Source organism: Amphibalanus amphitrite, unplaced genomic scaffold (genome assembly GCF_019059575.1).
Source record: "Amphibalanus amphitrite isolate SeventyFive unplaced genomic scaffold, NRLGWU_Aamphi_draft 000357F_arrow, whole genome shotgun sequence".
In the NCBI taxonomy this organism is placed as follows: domain Eukaryota; kingdom Metazoa; phylum Arthropoda; class Thecostraca; order Balanomorpha; family Balanidae; genus Amphibalanus; species Amphibalanus amphitrite.
The window spans coordinates 459,446-481,158 of record NW_024881851.1 but is presented as its reverse complement, the minus strand read 5'-3'; the positions used below and the strand labels follow the sequence as shown (position 1 = coordinate 481,158).

The following is a 21,713-nucleotide window of genomic DNA, read 5'->3' as shown; positions in this document are numbered from 1 at the left end:
GGTGTCATAAATTCAAGCAAGAGATGGTTAAAACCGTCTTTTATTACAAAGCACAATCCATATTTACACTGTACACACAATATGAAAAACAGCGATCGATAAGGTGAATTACAACAATGGTGACAGGCAGATGACGCAAATGGCTCGCTGGAAACTCACTCAACCTGAGTAGCATCGCGGCAGTACAGCTGCGCAGCGCCCACTATTGTCTTTGCACCCAACTGCCGCCCATTGACATGTCCTGATACCGGCGATGCGGCCGGCATGGATCCCCGGACGGCGGAGGCGACTGCCCGCGTCGGCTCGGCGCTCACTGCGAGTCGCTGCTGCTGCTGCTCGAGCTGTCCGTGGACATCACCTCCACGTCCGCGGCGGCGGCCGGCTTCTCCAGCGGCACGCTGGCGCCGCCCTGCACGCCCAGGTGGATCTCGCCCGACGGCTGCCACTGGAACTGGCCGCCCGCCGACGCCGGCGGAGGGGGCGGCGGAGGCGGCGGCGGGGGCGGCGGCGGCAGCTGGTTGGACTGCTGCTGCATCGGCGGCGGTGGCGGCGGCGGAGGCGGCGGCGCCGGCTCCTGGGCGCCGCGTGCCGCCACCGACTGCTGCTGCTGCTCCAGCAGAGGCTGCAGCAGCTGCTGGCCTCCGATCGGCAGGTCCACCAGCCGACCCATCAGGCCGCGGCGCATCTCCATATCTGAGCCACAGACGGCGAGACGTTACAGACATACAGTCAGGCATCCTGCATATATTGTATTAAATGAGTTAGATATTACACACTAGGCCCTAGACGGTATCGAAGCTTTACTAGCGGGCCGACTGTGTACGGGTGCGTGCCACCCCAGCGCGACTCACCGGTAGGATATGGTCGCCGTGGGTCGCCCTGCTGCCACGACAGCGGAGCGCTCACGGCGTTGGTCGAACTGATCCGGTGCGCATATCGGATCAGATCGTCGGCGTTCACAGGCCCATTCTCCGCCCTGGCTATAGACTCGAGCTTCTGCTTGGCCTGGTAGATAGCGTTGGCCTGAGAACACATGAATTTTCATTAACACTTTGTAACATCACAGATTTACCAGTTATTGTTGGCAGTGGAAAAGTTATTCATTCAAGGTTCCAACAAATGCAGTTTTGCTCATTTTCCTTGAACCGAAAATATTACAGCGTCAATATTGAGATGCTTGCGATGCTTAACCCTCGCATGCGTGCGGCGTTTGCCAGCTTTTAATGTGTAGGGGGGGGGGGGGGTCGGTTGGACCCCCCCCTTGCCGTTTGGCCCCTGATCGAGCTAGAGCTTCGCGGAAAAAACGAGCGTGTTGCCCGTGACGAGAGGAAGCCGATGATACCCAATTTTAAGGTCCTAGGTCATTGGTTGACCTTCCAGGTCAGGTCAATGACCCAAAGTCGGGAAAATCGGGACCTGTTAGAAAGTCGTAAAGTGTGGCTGCTAAGGGGTTTTTCGGGGTGCTGATCACGAATATCGTGTTAGTTTTGATCACAGATGATGTCTTGAAGCATTTAGACCAGGTCGGGTCAGGTCAGGTCAGGTCAACCAGTAGGCGTCGTGACGGGTATTCGTAGTACGTGTCAACCGACTCTGACAGCTTCGTAACATGTTACGAAGTCACCAAAACTACTTCGTAAATGTTCAAATGGTTGCTAAATTCGAATTCAGCTCCAAAAACTAGCCTAGAAACATGTAAAACTCGAAAAAGTGAACCGAGGTCACCCGAGGTCACCAAAGGTCAATGACCTGACCTGACCCTCAGGTGACCTTGACACACACGGGAGTAACATCAAATCACATGTTTGAACGTTTGAAACCACGAAAAGCTTGCAAACACGCGGCTAGTGCGAGCCGACATACGCGAAATCGCGATTCCGGCCAAACATGGTCTCGGAAAAGAGGTCACAGGTCAAAGGTCATTTGGGTCAGGGTCATGAAATTTTCAGGGTAGGTGTAAAATTGATCAATGCGAGGGTACTGAAAGTTTCGTCGCGATCGGCCGCTTTTTACGCGAGTTATTCGCGAAAAACCATGGGGGGGGGTCCATCCGACCCCCCCCCCCTACACATGCGAGGGTTAACCCGCGCCGTGCTGGGGGGAGGGGGCGTGAAAACGTCCCCCTCAAGTTTTTGGCGAATATCTGAAAACTGGCGGAGCTACGCGCCGCCGTTTTCGACACATCTATTTATGCATCTTTGCTGCGCATTTTGTGAAAATTTCAGACCCGGGTCGTTCAAGGTCAGGTCACCAGGTCACATCAAGAGACCTTACCTCAAAAAGCTCCAATGCTCGCTATAGCTACACCGACTGAACGATCGCTTTGAAACTTCCAGCGATTGATAACATTAACAGTGTGCATGAAATGTTTATCTCGGAATTTCGATAGCTGTGACCTAAGGTCATGTCAATTTTGCGACTTCTCCATTATAAGTCAATGGGGGAAAATTGAAATGCGCCTCTTTTGGACGAACGGCGTTCTAAACGCCCTCAAACATCAGTTTGTGTGTGAACATGACACCATGAATCGGAAACTTACACCCGTGACCCTTCTTTGTGCCCCTCATCTAAGGTCACGAAAGGTCCCCAGCAGTTTTTTACCATGACTTTTGGTAGAGACATGCTACTTGCTACAGCGGTAAAAAACATCAAATGTGGTCAGCTCGACGATACCGATCGACTGATCAAAAACATGACCTTTAACGGTCCAGTCATGACCTTGACCTAAGGTCAACTTTTCAAAATGACCTTTCAATCAAGGGTCAAATTATAGTTCATTCGGCGCGTCTCGAAGAAAGGAACACGGTGCTGGCAAAAGCAATGTCGTGACTCTCTTGAGTCAAAGGTTATTACAGAAAAAAATCGTAGAAACGGCTATTTTTAGTTTTTGCCCTCTGGAGGCTAAGCCGTTGACCTGAGGTCAAATATCAGGCGATGGCAGCAAAAGAGCGTTGAAGGAGCTATCGAATGCGCTTTGCGCGGCGCTGTAGCTTTATTGGTTCCCGAGTTAGGCGCCGGGTTTTCGAAAATAGTTGAAATCGGCAAAATTTAACCTTTGATGAGCTTTGGCGACCTGACATTAAAATGAACGAGGCGTTCTCTTAATTATTTTTGAAGATCTCTCGAATGCCGCTTACCGCGTTTCGCTACGTGGCCCAGGTGCTGAGTTACACGGGGGAGGCGTGAAAACGCCCCTGCCCCCCCCCCCCTCCAGCACGAAACAGAAAACTGACACCACCAGCAAGGCGCTGGTTAAATGATTGAAGTGTCAGTAGCGAACAAAACACAGACAAATTACCAATCTCATTTCTGCGTCCTTGAGGTTCTTCTGCAAGGCCCTGAGCTCAATGTCTTGCTGTTCGACTTCTGCCTTTAGGAGGTCCATTTTCACCTGGATCTCTTGTTGCTCTTCTGCCTCCTGAAAATACCGAATGGTCGTGGTCGTGGGCAAAAGCAGACAAGCTAAACGTGTGCAAATTTATTCCTTTAAATTTTCATCAGATCGAACGTCTAAATGGCCGGATTGACAGAGTCGGAGGCGGAGCCCACAATAACCAGAGCTTACTGCGTAGGGCCGACGCCTTCCCTTTGTTCGCGCGATCCCGGGCAAACGAGATAATTTAAATGTCAAAGCTTTGCGTGCCCATCAAACCCAGATATGACCTGTTCAACTAAACTGGCTTCCACTGGTTGCGACTACTCCCACCAACCACAGATCATGCTTGTCAAGAGTCTCATATATCTAGCTCTGTAGCGATTCGAAAACCGGGCTCTCACAGCTGTGAGTCCAATGCTTTACCAACTGAGCAACGGGACAGGTTGTCGCGTAGCCATTTTACTTAAACCATCGTCCAGATGGGGGAGGGACGTTTTCGATTTCAATCCATACCCTGTTCTACTACATCTCTAAACATAGCCCTTTGGTGTACAGAGGTTCTTGTTCCATCTATGTATACCAAGCATCATCTGCAATGTGTCTATGTACAACTGAAACCTAGGGTCACATTTTTTAAACCCATACTCAATAAGCCAACTTCATCACAATGAAAATCATTCTACTCACTAGTCGCAGCCCTCTAGCTACTGTCTAAGAGAATGTTCCTATCTGTAAGGATCTTGCTTAGACATATGAAATCTGGGAGCAGGCACCTACCTTCATTGCTGCTTTCAGATCAGCATCCTTTTTGATGAGTAGTTCTGTCAGCAGTTGATGCTCAGAACTCGATAGCTTTTGATGTTTGGGAGCAGTGCAGTTGTCAAGCATTTCCCTGAAAGGCAAATAAGGAGGAACTTTTGTCACATATTCATCTTTGCACTTGCCTTTTAAAAGCAAAAGTGCCAATTAAAACAAATTTGATGAAAAGGGCACATTAATGAGCAGTACCATCAGTACCAAAATCACAAGGCCTAGGTCAGTGGGTGTTTATTGCCAATTCCCAATCATTAATTATAATCTGGCACTGCCTTTGAATACAGCCTTTCATTATGAAATCATCAACTCACCTTGATATTAGTTCAATATCATCAATCAGTCCAAGGATCTTCTCTCTAGTGCTGATGCCAGAATGAGCCATTCCTTATGCTTGATACAAAATAATGGATAAATTAATTACTCAATTATATTTGTTTGTGTTCTGTAAAGTAACAAAAGGTCAGAAGGCAGCACTGCTAAAAAAAAATCAGGTAAAATAGAAGCAGAAATAGCAAAACATCAGCTAGCCTGACCTACCCTTACCTAACATAACATAAGCTTACCTGAGCTTACCCTACCTGAGCTTACCTGAGCTAACCTGACCAAGTATGTGGTTCAGTGTAACTTATGTTTTCTGTAAAATGTATCCAAAGCATTAATGTGTGGTCTCACTTTTCAGCCTTACAACTTACAAGGATGTTTTTTTCTTTTCATGCTTTTTTAAGGGTGCAAAAGGAGAGAAGCACTCAGAAAGCATCTTATCAATAATATGAATAGCATGTTTCAGCAAGATAATCTACATGAAATTGAAGTTGGGCATCAAATATGTACCTAAGCATTCACGCAACATAATAAATAAAATAAAATGGTTTCATTCAAAATCATTTGACAGGACTTTGCATTACAGCATGCAGCTACCCACAACTACCTGGTTAGCATATTATTTCACTTGTGTGTTCATGGATGTCAAGCATCATGGTACCTGATATAATTTGATTTTTTAATGCCTGTCAAAACCATACAAGTGCACCAATAATTCTAAATATGGCATGAGATGAACCATAGAAATGAATAGGAATCAAAGAAATGAAATTGAGTGCAGGTTATATCAAGCTGGCCAGTGTTAAAGGCACTGAGTAGGTACCAAATCCAAATCACGTTCACTTTCCACAAAGATCAGTCTCACTAGAGACACCTCCACTTCACCCTGCCCCAACGGGCCCTACCATATGGAAAGTACCTACCTAACAGTTAACACTGTCACTCACAAACTGGACTGGAGTGGATACTACAGGCCTTTGGGCTTAAGCCTCTCGCATAAAACCTTAGGTCGTAAGCCATCAAACAGGACGCAGTAGAATTATCAACAGGGCACGTTTTCACACTTCAAACTTAATGATTCAATTAATTAAATTACATTGAATTGAATGCATTAACTGTACATATATTAGAAATAGAAGAGGCTGGTGCACACCTTTAATTTATAAATCGAATGGCCTCTTCCAGGCCTTGGCCTCTAATGTAGTTAGCCACTAACGGCAAAAAAAACTCAATTTGAATGCCACAAGATGAAGATATTTATTTTAGACCTCGGGATGATTTTAAAATTAAAAAACAAAAATTAACAATAATAATTAATTAAAAAACTCAAACGAGTCACTCAACGCGCCACCATCACGCAACACCGCGCTATAAATGGCAACCAAAACGAGCGATCAAGGATGACGAAAATAAGCACAACACTAACTATACTACTGCCAACCTCACAGCTTCACTCGCAGCCATGCCGAACATAAAACCACCGGGCACCGACACATTGGAAAATAAGAAGACGTTAATTGGAGCGTGGAATACAATTTTAAGATCTATTTTGAATATGTTGACATCAGTTCTTTAATTTTTGGTGACCTTGCGACCTCAATGCTCTATAATAGCCATAATACAGCAAGCACCAGGCGAACTGGACAACACTACTCGGCTTGGTCGCCACCTTTGTAGGCATTCTACAACTCTATAGCCTTGCTACAACTTAGGAACCATTGGGCTGATCGAGACAAAAAAGAATATTCCAATCCGAATCACGGTAGGCCCAAGGTAGGCCACTCCAAGGCCCTAAATGGCCACTCCACCAGCAGTGACAAATATGGCGACCTTGGTGACCGGCTTGACGATTTTGCGGTCAGCCATCCAGTAACTCAGGAACCACTGCAGGTTGATCGAAACGAAAACACCACAAGCCGGCTCGCCGCATGTCATTGCATCAGCTATTTCAATTATAATGCCATCAGGTGACCCATGGTGAGCATGGGACGTCACTTGACACTTCATTGGAGCGTTTTCGCCTATAATATGACAGCCTAAAGTTCTCAGTTCAGGAACTACAACGGGTCGATCGAGACGAAAACGCCGCCCGACGATTCGCCATATGGGAACTCATCAGCCGTCTTCAATATTGTGACCTTAGGTGACCTCGATGACCTAGGTCAGCTTGACGGTTCCGCTTGATATGGCTGCAATCCTATAAATCGGCACTACTGAGAATAAGGTGACCTGAGGTCACTCTTATATTCATACCAACTGATGAAATCACACACACGGAGAATCAATTGGTGGCGTTTTCGTGACGATCGGCCAAGTACAGGGTGGACCAAAAAGGATGGAAACATTTTGAACTCGCATAAAACATGCATTATTGTATGCATGTAACTGGAAATGGTACCAAACGAGAGTACATTTCGTAGAAATTCATAACGGCATCACTCTCATCTGCTTTCTCTCGTTTTCAGTCTCTCACAGCAAATGTTCGAAGAGACTACTTTCGCGAGACAGGCACAGAGCGGCCGGTCTGGTGGCTGACGCGATAGCCCGACGACACATGTTCGCTGGTATGGCTCACACAGTCTTGGTGATCGCTCTCTTCAGGTCACAGAGACCTTCCTTGTAGACCTGGCCCTTGAGATGAGATGATAGAAAAGTCACTGCACAGCAGCAAGGTCACCGAAATGGTGTGCTCTCAGCGGAAAATGAACCGTGTGTCCACTTTGGTTCGAGGAAGGGAGCGGCGACACCGTGACCGTCAATCAACAGCGCATACCAGGCGGCGCTGAGGAAGTTCTGAGAGCGAGTCCGAACGAAGCATGGCAGCCTCATCATACACCTTATGTGGTTCCAGCAAGACCTCACAGCCTCCTCACATCGCAAAAACAACGCTCAAGTGCATCAAAAACCACTTCGGTGATCGGCTGATATCCCGCGGTGCCAGTCGGAACTGGCCTACCTGCTCATCCGACCTGACCCCTATGGATGTTTTACTGTGGGGTCATCTCAAGGGCCAGGTCTACAAGGAAGGTCCAGAAAGCCTCTGAACTGAAGAGAGCGATCAGCAAGGCTGTGTGAGCCATACAAGCGGGCTATCGTGTCAGCCGCCAGGCTGGTCGCTCTGTGCCTGTCTCGCGAAGGTGGTCGATTTCGAACATCTGCTGTGAGAGACTGAAAACGAGAGAAAGCATATGAGAGTGATGCCATTATGAATTTCCACGAAATGTACTCTTGTTTGGTATCATTCCCAGCCACGTGCATGCAATGATACATGTTTTATACGAGTTTAAAATGTTTCCATCCTTTTTGGTCCACCCTGTTCCGGTCTCCGGAACCATATGATAGCTACTGTGAGCGAAATCGCCGAGCCGAACTTTTAAGCTCACCGCCGAGGTCACCTGAGGGCAGGTCACCACATTCAAAACGGTTCATGATATAGGCAGCTAGCGGCGAATCGGCTGGGGATGTTTTAATTTCGATCGGTAAGTTGAGTTCTTGCCCTACAGGATGGCTGCCGAGCACCTCGAGCTTGGAGGAGGGACGAGAAGCTTAGGGGTTGGATAATACCGGATTAGTAGAGCGTAGCTCAGAAACAGGGCCCTCGGTTGCAAAACCCCATCCGTCTACCCAAAATTAAAAATTATCGCATGGGTCTTTGCTTGTCAGTTGTCGAAATAAGCTCTTCCGGTCTGAAAAGACATTGCAGAGCTCATGGTAGAATAATTGTGGAGGCTGGAGCCAATACCATTCGGACCACCGACGCGGACGGTGCGCCGCAGCGGCATGGACAGAGTCTCGGTGGGACAGGGGTGTCCCGTTGGGATAACGTGCTGTGCCGCTCAAACGGTCACCCTGGAAAAGGTGTAGTCGAATGAGCAATTGCCCTTACCACCGGTTGCCTGCAGTGGGGGGTCCGGGGTGACCGCCACCCCAGATCGGGAAGCGTAAGAGGGACGGATGCGGGATGGGGCGTTTATGCAATTGCATAAGCTGGGCCTCCTTTTCTACCGCGCAATTGAGGGTCAGTTTGGGGTGATATCACCCCAACGACCTCTTGACATATGTCAAGAGGTCGTACGCCATGGAACGGCGGTCCAATAGCAGTTATAGTGTCAAGTGCCCAATTTTCAACTCTCTCTTTTTTCCTACAAGAAGCCGGCTCCCTCCCTCTCCCCCCCCCCTCCACCTGCCTATATCCCTTTCTCCCTCACTGTTCAAGAAAAACCCAATCACTCAGCCCCGGGTACGTAGTTGTGTAGCCCCCATGCAGTTTTTCGCTTTCACCCCTTAGTGCACGTGCATCCAACAGCAGTCACCCCGTACCTCTAGATCCGAGCCTCACCGTGTAGCCGGAGGGCAGCGTTCAAGGCCGCACCCAGTCAGCGTCTTCGCGCCGTGGCGTCAGTTGACGCGACGCATACGTGAGTGGTCAGTTCGTGGCTGGTCGGTTTCCGCTCGTACTCTCTTCACTCGTCCGTACACATTTCTCAAGGAGCAGCTTCTAGAAGAGGTGAGTTTTGCGGACGGGTCCAGCTGGGGTCGGTGGTGCCGCCGGATCGGGCCGTCCGCCAGCGGTAAAGTGGCTGCGATACGGCGGGCAGCGCCGAGGCGGTGGCTGGCCCGCGGCGGCCACGGCCCCGGCGGCCGCGCGGCCTCTCTCCCGTCTCCAGCTGCGGCTACCGACCTGGGGACAGAATGATGGCCGTGTGTTATGTCTCATTATGACTGTGTGTTTTATCGTGCAACTCAAACTCTAATGTTTTTGTTGTCGTTATAACAGGATAATGCAAACCTGAGCTTTCCCCAGATTCTGTGATCTCTCGCCACCACATTTCACCTGCGTAGTAGCTGGGGAGTGCACCGCCCTGTTACTCGTGTATCTTCAATGTATTACAGCGGCCGGCCAAGTGCGCAGCCAAATAGGAGAGACCCGTGACGCTCGAGACCACGGACGCGCTAGCGCCAGTATGGAAATGTATTGTAATGCCTTGGGACGTCATTCGTTTGTAATATTTGCTTGTGAGCGCCGTATGTCGGCCGAGAAGGGCACAGGGTAGTTAGTATTCCTATTTCACTGTTACCAGCTGACCTGAGAGGGCCTCCCAATTCCCAAAAGGGCATGTCGTTGCGCCGGTGCGAGAGGCCCCTCGCCGGTGACAGGGATGACGCCGCCGTCGCCTGATGACTGAGAGGGCCTGAATATTACAGCACCCAAGCCAGATCGAAACGGCCCTTTTGCGACCCACGGTGGCGCAACTCAACCGAAAGTTGTTCAAACTCCAAGCTGATACGAGAGGGACCGAAGACAGACATTCATTCAGAGGGAACCGATATCGGTCTGTCGTGATCGCACCCCTGGTTTATGAAACGAGTCGGAAGTGGTGACGGTATTGTCCATTGTTCAATAGTCCAAATGGCTAATCCAATAATCAATAGGGTCTTGTTTCATTAGAAAACAGATGACAAACATTATCAATAGAGAAAGTTTGAACGCAGTTCGCAAGCCTTTTTTAGGAGAGTAACTTTGTCCTTCGGAAAAGTTACTTTCGTTTACGAGACATGATGACAACATCGTCTTCAAATTTTTGCTACCGATAGCGTTCAATTATTACCCACCTGCCACTTCGGAATTTCATTTATCACAAGCTGGGAACTGGAGAGTTACTTGGGTCCTTGACTAACCGGGCTTTCAGAGGCCTGCTTGGGACCCCTCAAAGGCTGACGAGAAGCTCTCAAAGACGGTCTTGGGACCTGGGGGCCCACTGGCGGATCCAGGCTTGCGTTTTGGGGGGGGGGGGGCAACTCATGCAGGAGCCAAACCTAGGGTACCCCCAAATCCTGTTTTCTCATCGGATTTAGGCCACTTATTTTTCGTCACAGCCCTGACACTATGAATTTTTTTTTTAACTAAAAAGAAAAATATATAAATGGTAGTCCACCCGACCCATGCCTTAATATTACTTTGTAAACACTTACCATTGTTTTTATCGACCAGTTAAAGGGACCCTCCCACCTTAACATTAGATTTGAGTTGAGATAGCCAAAATGGGGTCCCTGGCTGATGGCTCACAATTACCGGTTTCGGCACGCACTCACAACATCGAGAAATGCCTTAAATCGGAAATATTGAATTTCAAAATTGCAGCATTTTGATTCAGAGGGGCTAATGCTTTTGGATACCCCTCTGAATGTGTGACGTCAGCGGAGATCTAATGATTTTTTAATATTTTACTAAAACGTTTGGTAGCTCATGCGGTGGTATAGGCTGCTTTGCGCGCAACAAATGCCGCACTTTCAAATAAAGTCGCTAGGAACAGCAGCGGATATCCCAAAAAGTAAACAAAAATAAAAGTCTAATCTCTTGAAAACCGGTGAATATTTTTCGATAAAATTTGGTAGATATTCGTTTTCGCCCTTTCTGAACCTATAGCGACATCACTTTCATGCCAATTCATTAACTTTTTTGAAGGTGGGAGGGTCTCTTTAACCCGCTTCGAGTCAGTGCTTGGGTCCCTTTGCGGGCCGGGAGGTGGTAAAACAGCCCTGTCTAACTCGGCTCCTGGGCCACGCCCTGATTGAACTATGTTTCATTATCGTTTGGGGGAGGGGGAAAACGGGCCACTTTAGGCCTCTGGGAAGGGGGCATGGCCCTAAATGCCCCCTCCCTGGATCCGCCAGTGTAAGAAGAGACCATTGGAGCTGCAGTTGGGTACCTCAGACATCAGGGTACGCCCTCAGATGTATGTATAGGACTCGCATGGAGACCTCTTATGCTATAGTGTACTGAAATGACCCAAAGGAGCCTGTCTATATGGGCTCCCGGAGATAGACGTGGGCCCTCAGGAGCCCGCCAGAGCCCCAATGAGGGATAAGTGAGGGATACCAAGTGCCTGCAATTGCATATTGCATAAGCCATAACGCCTTTACAAATCAATATATTATGCATCAGTGGCAGATCCAAGGGGGGCCACATGGGTCATGACCCCCTTGGTGCCCGGGGGCACCACAGGCCTGTCAGGGGCACCACCGGCCTAGTAGGGGCACCACCAGCCCGTCAGGGGCACCACAGGCCTAGCAAGGGCACCACGGGCCTGTGAGGGGCCCCACAGGCTTGTCAGGGGCACCCCAGGTCTGTCAGGGACACCAGAGACCTGCCAGGGGCGCCGCCGGCCTCGCAGGGGCACCATGGGCCTGTCAGGGACACCAGAGGCCTAGCAGGGGTACCACAGGCCTTACAGGGGCACCACCGGCCTTGCAGGGGCACCTTGGGCCTGTCAGGGGCACCACAGTCCTGTCATGGCCCAGGGGCACCAGCGGCCTAGCAGGGGCACCACAGGCCTGCCAGGGGCACCACCGGTATAGCAGGGGCACCATGGGCCTGTCAGGGGCCCCACCGGCCTCGCAGGGGGCACCACCGGTCTCGCAGGCATCACGGCATCACGCAGGGGCACCTTGGGCCTGTCGGGGGCATCACGGGCCTGTTGGGGGCACTTTAGGCTTGTCAGGGGCACCACAGTCCTGTCAGGTCCCAGGGGCATCAGCAGCCTAGCAGGGGCACCCTAGGCCCGCCAGAGGTACAGCCCACCGCTAAAGTAATGTAGGGTTTTACCAAACTCAACGGTTGGCTTTGACTGGCGATTGTTTAATGCGAAGTGATTGAAAAGAAGATGTCAATAGCTAAAGTTGCAGCTGCAAGGGTGACGATACATATAAGCTACATTCAAAGTTTCATTGTTGTCTGGCTAATCGTTCCTAAGCTTCAGAAGCAGAACATACCCATGACTGAAACCCCACATTACTTCTGCTGTGGACTGTACCACAGGCCTGCCAGGGTCCAGGGGCACCACAGGCCTAGCAAGGGCACCACGGGCCTGTCAGGGGCACCTCAGGCTCCCGTGCCCCCCCCCCCTCCCCCTCCAGATCCGCCAGTGATGCCACACCACGCGAAACACCGCCAACTACCAGCTGCCGCGCCATAAACACGTGCCAACAACAGTCTTTTTTTTTTAAAGGGACCATCCCACCTTAACATTAGTTTTGAGTTGAGATAGCCAAGTTTGCGGCCAGGCTCAGAAACCACCATTTATCCTGGTCGCAACCCCCGCAGCTTTATGGTGTTCAAGAAATTTCTTCCCTTTACTTGCAGGGTGGGACCAGCTTAGTCCCTATCTCTTAACCATTAGCGGTTTCTTGATGACGTCAGCAGTCATTTCAACGCCCGCCATTCCTTGAACCCGAGTTTTGCTGACCTTGAGCTCCCTTTGTTATCAACGTGAAATCCGTCGTCGGCGCTGAGAAAGCCTATTGCTTTTCATTTTAATTTGAATATTAGAAGATACCCACCACTGGAACTTGGACTGATATTATACCAAGGCCGAAGATGATCAAGCTGCCTGCTATATCTGGAGCTTGGTGTTCAACTTCAACATGGAATAAAAAACAAAATATCAAAGCAAACTGGATATGGTACTCCAAGTTAAAGTCCAAAGAAATTTTGAAGAGCTGACAATTGACATTAATTCTTTTCCTGCAAGGTTTCCATATGGAGATCACACCATGAAGAAATATTTTTGATGTTAACAGTTGAAAGGGGATTGATCATCCAGTTTTGACGAAAGACGCTGCTGACTGTCTTTGGTAAAAAGGATGTCGCCATGAGGTGCAATTGTGCTTGTGAAGTGGTTATAACTGGTCTTTTCACAGTATTAAATTAAATGTGCCATTGCAGCCAAGTGTGTTATCATGTAAGGTAAAATCAAAACCACAATGTTGGTTTTACGAGCATTGAGAAGGCTGGTAGGTAACACCTGCCTGTGCTCGTAAATCATGCTGCCAAAGTTTTCTAAATTAATTTTATCATACACTTTTGTTATCCAGAATGGTTGCACTATTGTTTGGTATCATATTATTCCATGTAAATATGGTAGTGTAAAGTCCGACCAACATGTTACCAGATTTGAAGCTGTTACGTTACCTAAGTACCTGTTTTTTACTGGCGTGGTGAATGTCACCTGGATTTTGTTTTGAGGTGCAGACCTAGTAACTCTGACTACATGGGTTTGAAGCTATTATCTATTCTGTTTTTACTGGCCTGGTGAATGGCGACTGATGTTGTCCGTGGATGGCACTGAAACAAATTTTGAGTGTCATGTACAGTGTTTTAATACAATGCTGAGGGCTGAAAGTTGTCTTGTTTAGAGTGGTGAAAGTTCAGGATATGCCAGCCACCATGGTGGGTCAGAGTTAATGTGTTGCAGTCAGTTCGGTTTCGGCAAGCACACGGATGGGCATACACATCAAGACCTGCTCTGCCATACTTTCAGCCAATTTTACCTAGGTAAGTCTTTTCTTTTTTTCTGCCAAAAGGTATGACATTGTGAATTTCAGTACTGTGGCCTGTGTGTAGCTTTCAGGAAAGCATTTCTAAATACAGCTCTGATAAAGTGCAAAATCAGCAATGCAGCCCTCTATTACATTTTCTACAACATCTTACTTGTTCCTTGCATGGAGAGAAAAATGCAATGTTATGAATTCGTTTATTCACATAATTTGACAAGCATGCAGTTACCTGCTACTATCACTGCACAAAACAGCAGAAAACATCAGTTGATCAAACACAAGACACAACAGAAGTTTACAACATATAGGGCTGCCGAACCTGCTTCCTCCCACCACAGTTGATGCCATTTCCTAGCCTGGCTTGATGTGAGCACTGAATAGCTGCTTTGTCTAATTACAGCTCACTACTATTCAACTTGAACTACTCTCTTCAAAGTAAGAGTGAGAGCGTTCAGTGTTCATAGCAGCTCGACAGACGACAGACAACAAACATCTTGACAAACCAACCAGTATTTGATTTGGCTAATGATTTATGTGCTTGTTGTATCATGGCCAAACTACTTTAACAGCAATAATCCCTGTTTCATCTTGATCTTGCTTTTATTTCCATTTGAACTCAGATCTTGAAACAATCATCTGAAGTGATATCAGATACTGGCTTCCGTTTCTCTTGAAAGCAAGTTAAAACAACAATGATAAACTAAGGCAGGAGATGTGAGTTGTGGCAGTAGATTTTTGATTCAACATATGTAAACCTTATATTGCTTGAGACCTCTGTGACAGACAAACAAATATTTATAGTTTTTTGATAGTTTGGATTCTTGGCTTGATTTAGCAAATCAGCTGTGAACCTTGACTTTGAAATCACATAAATGTCATGGTACCCGAACAAATCCTCGCATGACATTTCTTCGTAGCACAATTTTTCGTCCGCATTTCTTCGTCTACAAATCTTCGTCGGTGCATTTATTTGTCCCTCAATGCTTACTCTTGCATATATTTGCGTTGAAGAAGAAATGCGAGCCGATTTTCATATACCCTGATGCGAGACAAAGTAATGCGATACGAATAAATGCCCTGACGAAGATTTGCAGACGAAGAATTGCGATACGAAGAAATGCCATAAGAAGAATTGTCCTGGAATCCTTCATTGGCCATCATATATTGACCTTGATAAGATAAACGCATCATTCGCGCAATATTTGTCGCACTTTGATACCAAATTATTGCTTCCAAATGCCGACGTAAAGAAAACCTTTATGTGACGTCATAGAAACAGCGGAGTTCCCAAAAAGTAAACAAAAATAAAAGTCTTATATCTCGAAAACGGGTGAATATTTTCCGGTTAAATTTGGTAGATGTTCATTTTCGCTCTTTGTGATTCACGCTACATCACTTTTACCTATGCCAATTCATTAACTTTTTTGAAGGTGGGAGGGTCCCTTTAAGGTCGACTCCGCTCGCGCAACTTTTGACTGACCCTCACTGCTACTATATTGCTTCCATATTATGCTGTGGAAAGCTTTACTTCACCAAGTGGCTAAAAACCTCCATCAAGGTATATTTTCCTAGCAATTTTTCTGGCGTTTGGGGGGGGGGCCAAACAGGCCACTTTAGGCCTTTGGGGGGGGGGGGGGCATGGCCCCCGTGGCCCCCCCTGGATCCGCCAGTGTGGGGGCCTAACAACTCTTGGGGCCCTGAGTGCGACAATTGTCTTTGAGGGCCCATGCGAGTTCTGCAGAAAGTGCCTACCTGACAATGACCGCAGTGGCTTTATAGTAGCCGGTGGATAACGAGTGCGCCTCTTTGCGCCTATTTAAATTAAAAATATTTGATACCATAACATTTTAAATTAACTAAAACGTTAGGTCCATTTTTTTCTGTTCGCATACATGTATGAATGGGAAATCAGGAGGTAAAATGTCTTATCGTTGTCAACAAACACAATGCACAATAGAGACAGTCGAATGGCGTGAAACAATAAAAAGCAAGGCCATCTTTCACACGCGGTGTCAGCGCTGTGCAGGCGAATTTGACGAAAGATCCCTAATGCAACAACCTCTCGTCAACAAAAATATACCTAAATTCACCGTTTTTTTGGGACCCAGCTATTTGTAACCTTGGCGAACGGTGAACGGGCAAACATGACTAGCTCCTGATGCCAAGAAGCATCGAAAGGGACCCTCACCGGCCGATTGGGTTGGGCATTGGTGCCACTGCCAGCCCTGACTTTCTGCTATAACTTCAGCAGCATTAGAAAAAAGGGCTAAAACTAGGCCAATGCGAGATTAAAGTCGAGCTAGATTTTCAAGTCGAGTTGGATTTTGGGACATCGTAAGTATTAGGAAGCTCCCGACTCCCGAGTCTCTGTTCCCACAGCTGTTCTCGGATTCTTCTCACGTTTCACTTTTCGCACTAATCGGAGGCGCAAAGCGACACTTGTCACCAGCCCATACCCTGCAGTGACTGATGAGTGATGAAGAGCCTGAGCAAGGCCACGCCTGAGCCTGAGCAACGGATAAGGGCTCCCGGGCGTGCCCCTGCGTGGTCTATCCTCTTGATCCTCTTGTTACTCCGTTAAAATTATTTTCCTAAGGAGCACAGAACAATTGAAGGAATGTGGTACTGGTGGCTCAAGTTGGTTACACAAGTAACTAACTCCATATGATGGCGATTGGCGAGCAAGTGTCATCTAACACGGAGCCGTCAGCTGAGTATCAAAAGACACTCTGTTTTGCTGGGAGCAAGTTACTTCAGCTTGAAAAGGTCATTGCACAGCTCTGGCCTCTGGGAGGATAAGATGTAGACATCGGGCTGTGCGGAACACCGACAGTGAGCAGCGGAGGCGGGAACGTCCCGTTGGGACAGTCCGCGCTGCCATTCAAACGGTAACCCCGGAGAGAGTGTAGTCCTGATGTGGATTTGCCCTCACCACCAGTTGTGTGGTGGAGCAAGGTAATCGCCTGCTCGGAAAGAGTAGCGCGAGAGAGGATGCGGATGGGTTAGTCCTGAGGAAGGCAAGGGCGAATGAGAAAGGCAGGGGACTCCTGACTGTTATACATGAGTGTCTGTCTGCCCTGTGTTTCAGTGACGCAGTCTCAGCCGGTGGACAGCGACGATGAAGGCCCCCCAGCCGACTCCGGGCTCGCGGCGCCCCGATCGCCGCTGAAGTCTGCGCTCTCGCACAACCGGGATGGCGAGTGTCGACACGACGGCGTCGCCGGCGGTCGCGCCGCCGCCGGCGCTGGCGGACGTCCCCTTCATCGACGCTCTCAGCGAAAGTGCGGCCAATGAGAGTGACGGCGGCGATCCGGCCGGCACCGGCGCCGCGCCACCGCCCGCAGATGCGGAGCGGTGTGAGTCGCGGGACTCGCCGGACCGAGACCAGGGCACGCCGGCGGCGCGGCCGCCCCTGAAGTCAGCGCTGCGCAAGGGTGCGGCCCGCCGACGTCTCCAGGTGGTGATCAACGAGTCGCGCAACACCTATTGCGAGGCGGCGGTGGAGCGGGAGGAGGCGGGCCCGGCGCCGCTGCTGGTGCGCGCGCTCAGCCTGCACCTGCCCGAGGTGCTCACCTGCCAGACGGCCGGCGCAGACGCCTTCGACCGGATAGTGGCAGAGGGCGGGGAGCAGCTGCAGGAGACGCCCGTCGACGACTCCGAAGGTAGGCAGACTGAAACGACCCCATCGGGAGTTAATTTTGACTTGAGTCGTAACCAGAACAGAATCAATCAAGTTAGATATCCTGCACGAAATTTCGAACGCTATTCCTTTTGTTTACTTTTCCTAGAATAATTGGACAAGATTTCGAATACTATCTTCACTTATTCCTACCTGACCTGTTTTCAAAGGGGCACTTGCCCGACCCCCAGCAGGCTAATGAAACCAAGTCGCATCAGGGCACTCAAAAGTCAAATGACCTTCAATTTGTGGATTACTACCAGCCAATATTTGTTTGTTGAATAAATGCAATTTGCGAATACCGATCAAGCGAGCAAATAACGGCTGATTTGTTCCTGATCCGACTAACAGTACCTGTATGCGTGCCGCAGGTTCAGAATGCAGCATGGAGACGTTGGAGGAGCTGGCCGGGCCTGCACCGCTGGCACGACTCGACGACGACATAACCCTGGAGACGCCGGCCGAGCCGCCCGCGGAAGAGCCGGAGGTCAGCAACGTCACACCCTCCTCTGGCGACACGGCAGAGCCGGTGGACCCTCAGCCATCTGAGCAGAGCGTGTCCGTCGACCCGCAGGATGGCGCCGCCGGGAAAGAAACGCAGGAATGTACGCAAAAGGCAGCAAACGATATCGCCAACGATAATAGTGAGAGTGCTGAGTCGGAGCTAGTGTGTGATTTGAAAGAACGTTCGCCGAGTCCGGTGGACATGCGGCCAGAGCAGCAGGAGCCCGCCGCCAATGAGTGCTCCGACGCCCGCTCGCCGTCGCCGGAGGCGTGCAGCGCCCAGCCCCCTCGAGCCCCCGACTGGCGCAACCTGCCTGACCTGGTGTCGGACGGAGCGCGCGCGGCGGCCGCCGACCAGCCGCCGTCGCCGCCGGCCGGCTCCGTGCTCACCATCGCCAACGTGCAGCAGCACGACCGGGTGATGGAGATCGCCGACAGCCGGGCGCACGGCGTGCTCGGCGGCATCCTGAAGGGCGGACGGCTGTGGGCCGGCGGGCGCGGCGCCGAATCCGACGACAGTGGCGACAGTCAGCCGCGCCGCGGCCGCGGCCGATCGGTGCGGTTTGAGGGGCGCGCGCCCCCGGAGCCGGCCCCTCGTCACCTGCCGCCGCCTCCGCCGCCGCTGCCGCCCGCTCCCGAAAGTGACGGCGAGTCGAGCCTGTCCTCGCTGGAGACGGTGGTCGCCCGCAGCGGCGCGCGGCCATCGCCACAGCTCGAGACCGAGCTTACCGGCGAGCAGCGCGCCCTGGCGCAGCTCACGCTGGGCTCACCGCTCGGCCGAACCAGTGCGGACGTGGCCCGTGCCATCGAGCAGAACTCTCTGCGCCGCAGTCTAGTGCACGCCAGCGAGAAGAGGTCCGGTGAGGTGGCCGGCGGGGCGGCGGATGTGGCAGCTAATCCTCACACCGGCGCTTCCGTTGCGCCACCAGGTCGGCAGTCGTTCGATGGCGACCTTGATAAGACTCCGTTGTCAGTGAAAGGTTGCGGGCGACAGTCATTCTTCCGGGATTCCCTGTTCCCATCTCTGGATATCGAAGTGCCGCGTGATGTCCGTGAGTGGAAAATTAGTGAGACGCTGTTTCCTCCTCCAACGCCCCCTCCAGTTATTTCGCCCCAATCAGTCACAGAGTCTGTCCCGGAACCTTCACCACTTCCTGTGCCTGTTCCAGGACCTCAGTCAGCCCCAGTTCCTGTATCAGCGCCTTCGTCACATCCTGTTCCTGTCTCAGCCCCTCCACCAGTCCCAGCTTCTGCGTCAGCGCCTTTCCTAACGTCTGTCCCGGCCTCAGTACCTCACGCCGCTCCTGTTAGTATTCCATCACCCTCCTGGGCACCGGCCGTGCCGTCAGTACCTCCACTCTCCCCCTCTTCTGTCGCACCACCGTCTGCAGCCCCAGCTCCGGTGCCAGCGCCCCGGGCTTTGGAAATAGAGCCGGAGCGACAGCGGCCTGTCCACGGGCTGAGCAGTGCGCCGTCCAGCCAGCAGCCTGGTGGTGCGGCGGCAGCTCCCCGACAGCAGCAGTCGGGGGCCGTCAGTTCACGGACGCGCCAGTCGCCACGGCAGCCCGGTCGCTCACCGGGGGCCGTGGCGGACGCCAGGATACTTCACGCTGCTCAGCAGCTCTTCAGGGAAAGTGCACAACAAGAAGGCCAGCCGTCACAGCCGCAAGCAGCACACACTCATCAACTTCAGCATTCCTTTCAGCAAGCTCGACATACATTCCAGCAAGCATCTAATCAGCCTCCTCCGCAGACCTATCATCAGATCCCTCAGCAGACTCCTCAGCGGACTATCCAACACCGGTTCCAGGAGACTTATGGGCAAATCTCACCTCACAGCTTTCAGCAGACCCCTCAAACCTATCAAGAAACTCCTCAGCACGTGCTTCAGAGGACCTATGAGAATACCCCACCGCACAACTACCGCCACACCTCGCAGGAGACTTATAGGCACACGTATCAGCAGTCCCACCAACAGACCTCCGAGCAGTATTTGCAAGCTGCGCACCCCGGCCTCCCTCCGGTGCGGGGCCCTGCTGCAGCCCGTCCGACGGTGGCCGCGCCGCCGAGCCGCTGGAGCACCCCGGAGATGGTCGGCTGGGACCGCGTCTCGCCGCAGACCGCCGCCGGAGCGCGCCACTCGGCGGCCTCCTCCGCCGACTCCAAGGACTCGCTGGGCTCGCAGCGGTCGCGCGACTCGCGCAGCTCGTACTCCCTGGACGATATTGACGATGTCCTGTCCGAGCCGACGCCGGCCGTCCCGCCCGCGGCCGGCTCCGGCGACAGCGGCTACGGGTCGACGGACGGCCGCGCCGGCGCCGAGACCGACGAGCTGGCGGCGTTCGCCGAGCGCGAGTCGGCGCGCACCGAGCGGCTGCGCCGGCGGTACGTGTCTCCGGGTGGCGAGCCGGGCGCGCGGCAGCCGGCGGTGCGCCGGGTCAGGTCGGGCTCTGAGCGCACCGGCTGGACGCCGGTGGCGGACGCCTTCGGGCAGCTAGCGCCGCGCGGGACTCGGCCGGCGGTGGAGACGATGTCGCACGGCTACGTGTACCCGGAGTACGTGCCGGCGCGCGTGCCGCCTCTGCCGCCGCGGCAGGGCCAGGTCCGGCCGGCGCCGACGGGCTGGCCGTCGGTCGGTCAGCGGGCCGACTGGGGTGGCGGCCCGCCCTGGGCCGAGCAGCACGGCCAGTGGCTGCCGGGCCGGGCCCACAGCGGCCACCTGGTGCACCCCGGCCTCGGCGCGGGCCCCAGGGACGATCGGCTGCGCCGGTCCGCGCACTACTAGGCCGCCGACCGGCGCCCATCCGTGTGTCGGACTGGACGGAGCAGCGCTGCCGACGGCGGCACTGCGACTGGCAGCTGGCACCGTGAGTGCTACCCACTCGATAGTTATTAATATTATCCTACACTCCAGATTGCTTTATCGAGCTGCGTTTTGCTGGCTGTGGTTTGCGTCCCTGTGTGTTTTGAAGGGTTCGTCCGTCCAGCAGACTCGCTATGCCGTTCCATGTGCTCAATCACTGTAATTATATTGGTGACAATATTGGCAAAGTATCTATTTTATGTCCATTGTATTCCGCATCTATTTGTACTGTTGAGATGTTCGTGTTGACTGTTGCGCCACAAGATGCACATTGCTGGCTCATTTATACCGTACTGTACCAAATAGCTTATCAGGTATCGACAGTAAAGTACAAATGAATGGCGAGATCAGAGGCGTCGCCGGTCGGCGGCGCAGTTCCCTCGGAGAGATATTATCCGACGCCAATGAAATTATCCGCCCAGAATGGTTGTCTGTGTGTGCTTGCAGGGCCTACGATCGCACTTGTCTGCGGTCACACCGACCGAGAGTACTATTTTGTAGCATTGTAGGATTCTGAGCAGTGTGCCATGGAAACAGTTGCGCTGTTTCTCCGTTACCGCAACGAATGGCGTGGTTCTTTCGTTGCACATGCCGTATTGCCTAGATGCAAGATGGGAACATTTTTGGCAATATACCTGTGTGTTTGTACTTGTATGAATGTGTTTGTACTTTTTATGCCTGGATCGGAACAGTCGTTGCTGAAGCTTGGTCGTTTTTAGGAATAATGAGTTGAGTACCCACCTATTCAGGCTGACTTTCATTTCCTTTTATTTTATGTCGTTTTATATGATTGGGAGTGCATTTCTTACGCTGCATTT

The 21,713-nt window shown here is 51.4% G+C and overlaps 2 protein-coding genes across 16 annotated transcripts; one reads left to right on the top strand and one right to left on the bottom strand.

Annotated features, from left to right (window-relative positions):
• Positions 1–7: 7 nt before the first annotated feature.
• LOC122389416 (mediator of RNA polymerase II transcription subunit 4-like) lies at positions 8–9,197 on the bottom strand. Of its 15 annotated transcripts, none has more exons than XM_043381437.1 (6): positions 8,853–9,197; positions 4,504–4,634; positions 4,154–4,268; positions 3,299–3,418; positions 852–1,023; positions 8–693 (listed from the first exon to the last, which is right to left on the bottom strand). In XM_043381437.1, the coding sequence occupies exons 2-6, from the start codon at positions 4,572–4,574 to the stop codon at positions 311–313; spliced, it is 861 nt and encodes a 286-aa protein (XP_043237372.1). In that variant the 5' UTR covers positions 4,575–4,634; positions 8,853–9,197; the 3' UTR covers positions 8–310. The 15 variants fall into 15 exon arrangements, with proteins under 15 accessions (XP_043237372.1, XP_043237365.1, XP_043237370.1 ...); XM_043381430.1 differs by lacking the exon at positions 8,853–9,197 and adding an exon at positions 5,846–5,898; XM_043381435.1 differs by lacking the exon at positions 8,853–9,197 and adding an exon at positions 5,853–5,891.
• On the top strand, positions 8,932–21,543 carry LOC122389415 (proline-rich protein 36-like). Its single transcript, XM_043381427.1, has 3 exons — positions 8,932–9,020; positions 16,938–17,511; positions 17,900–21,543. Exons 2-3 carry the CDS (start codon positions 17,043–17,045, stop codon positions 20,815–20,817), a joined length of 3,387 nt encoding a protein of 1,128 aa, XP_043237362.1. The 5' UTR covers positions 8,932–9,020; positions 16,938–17,042; the 3' UTR covers positions 20,818–21,543.
• Positions 21,544–21,713: the final 170 nt, after the last annotated feature.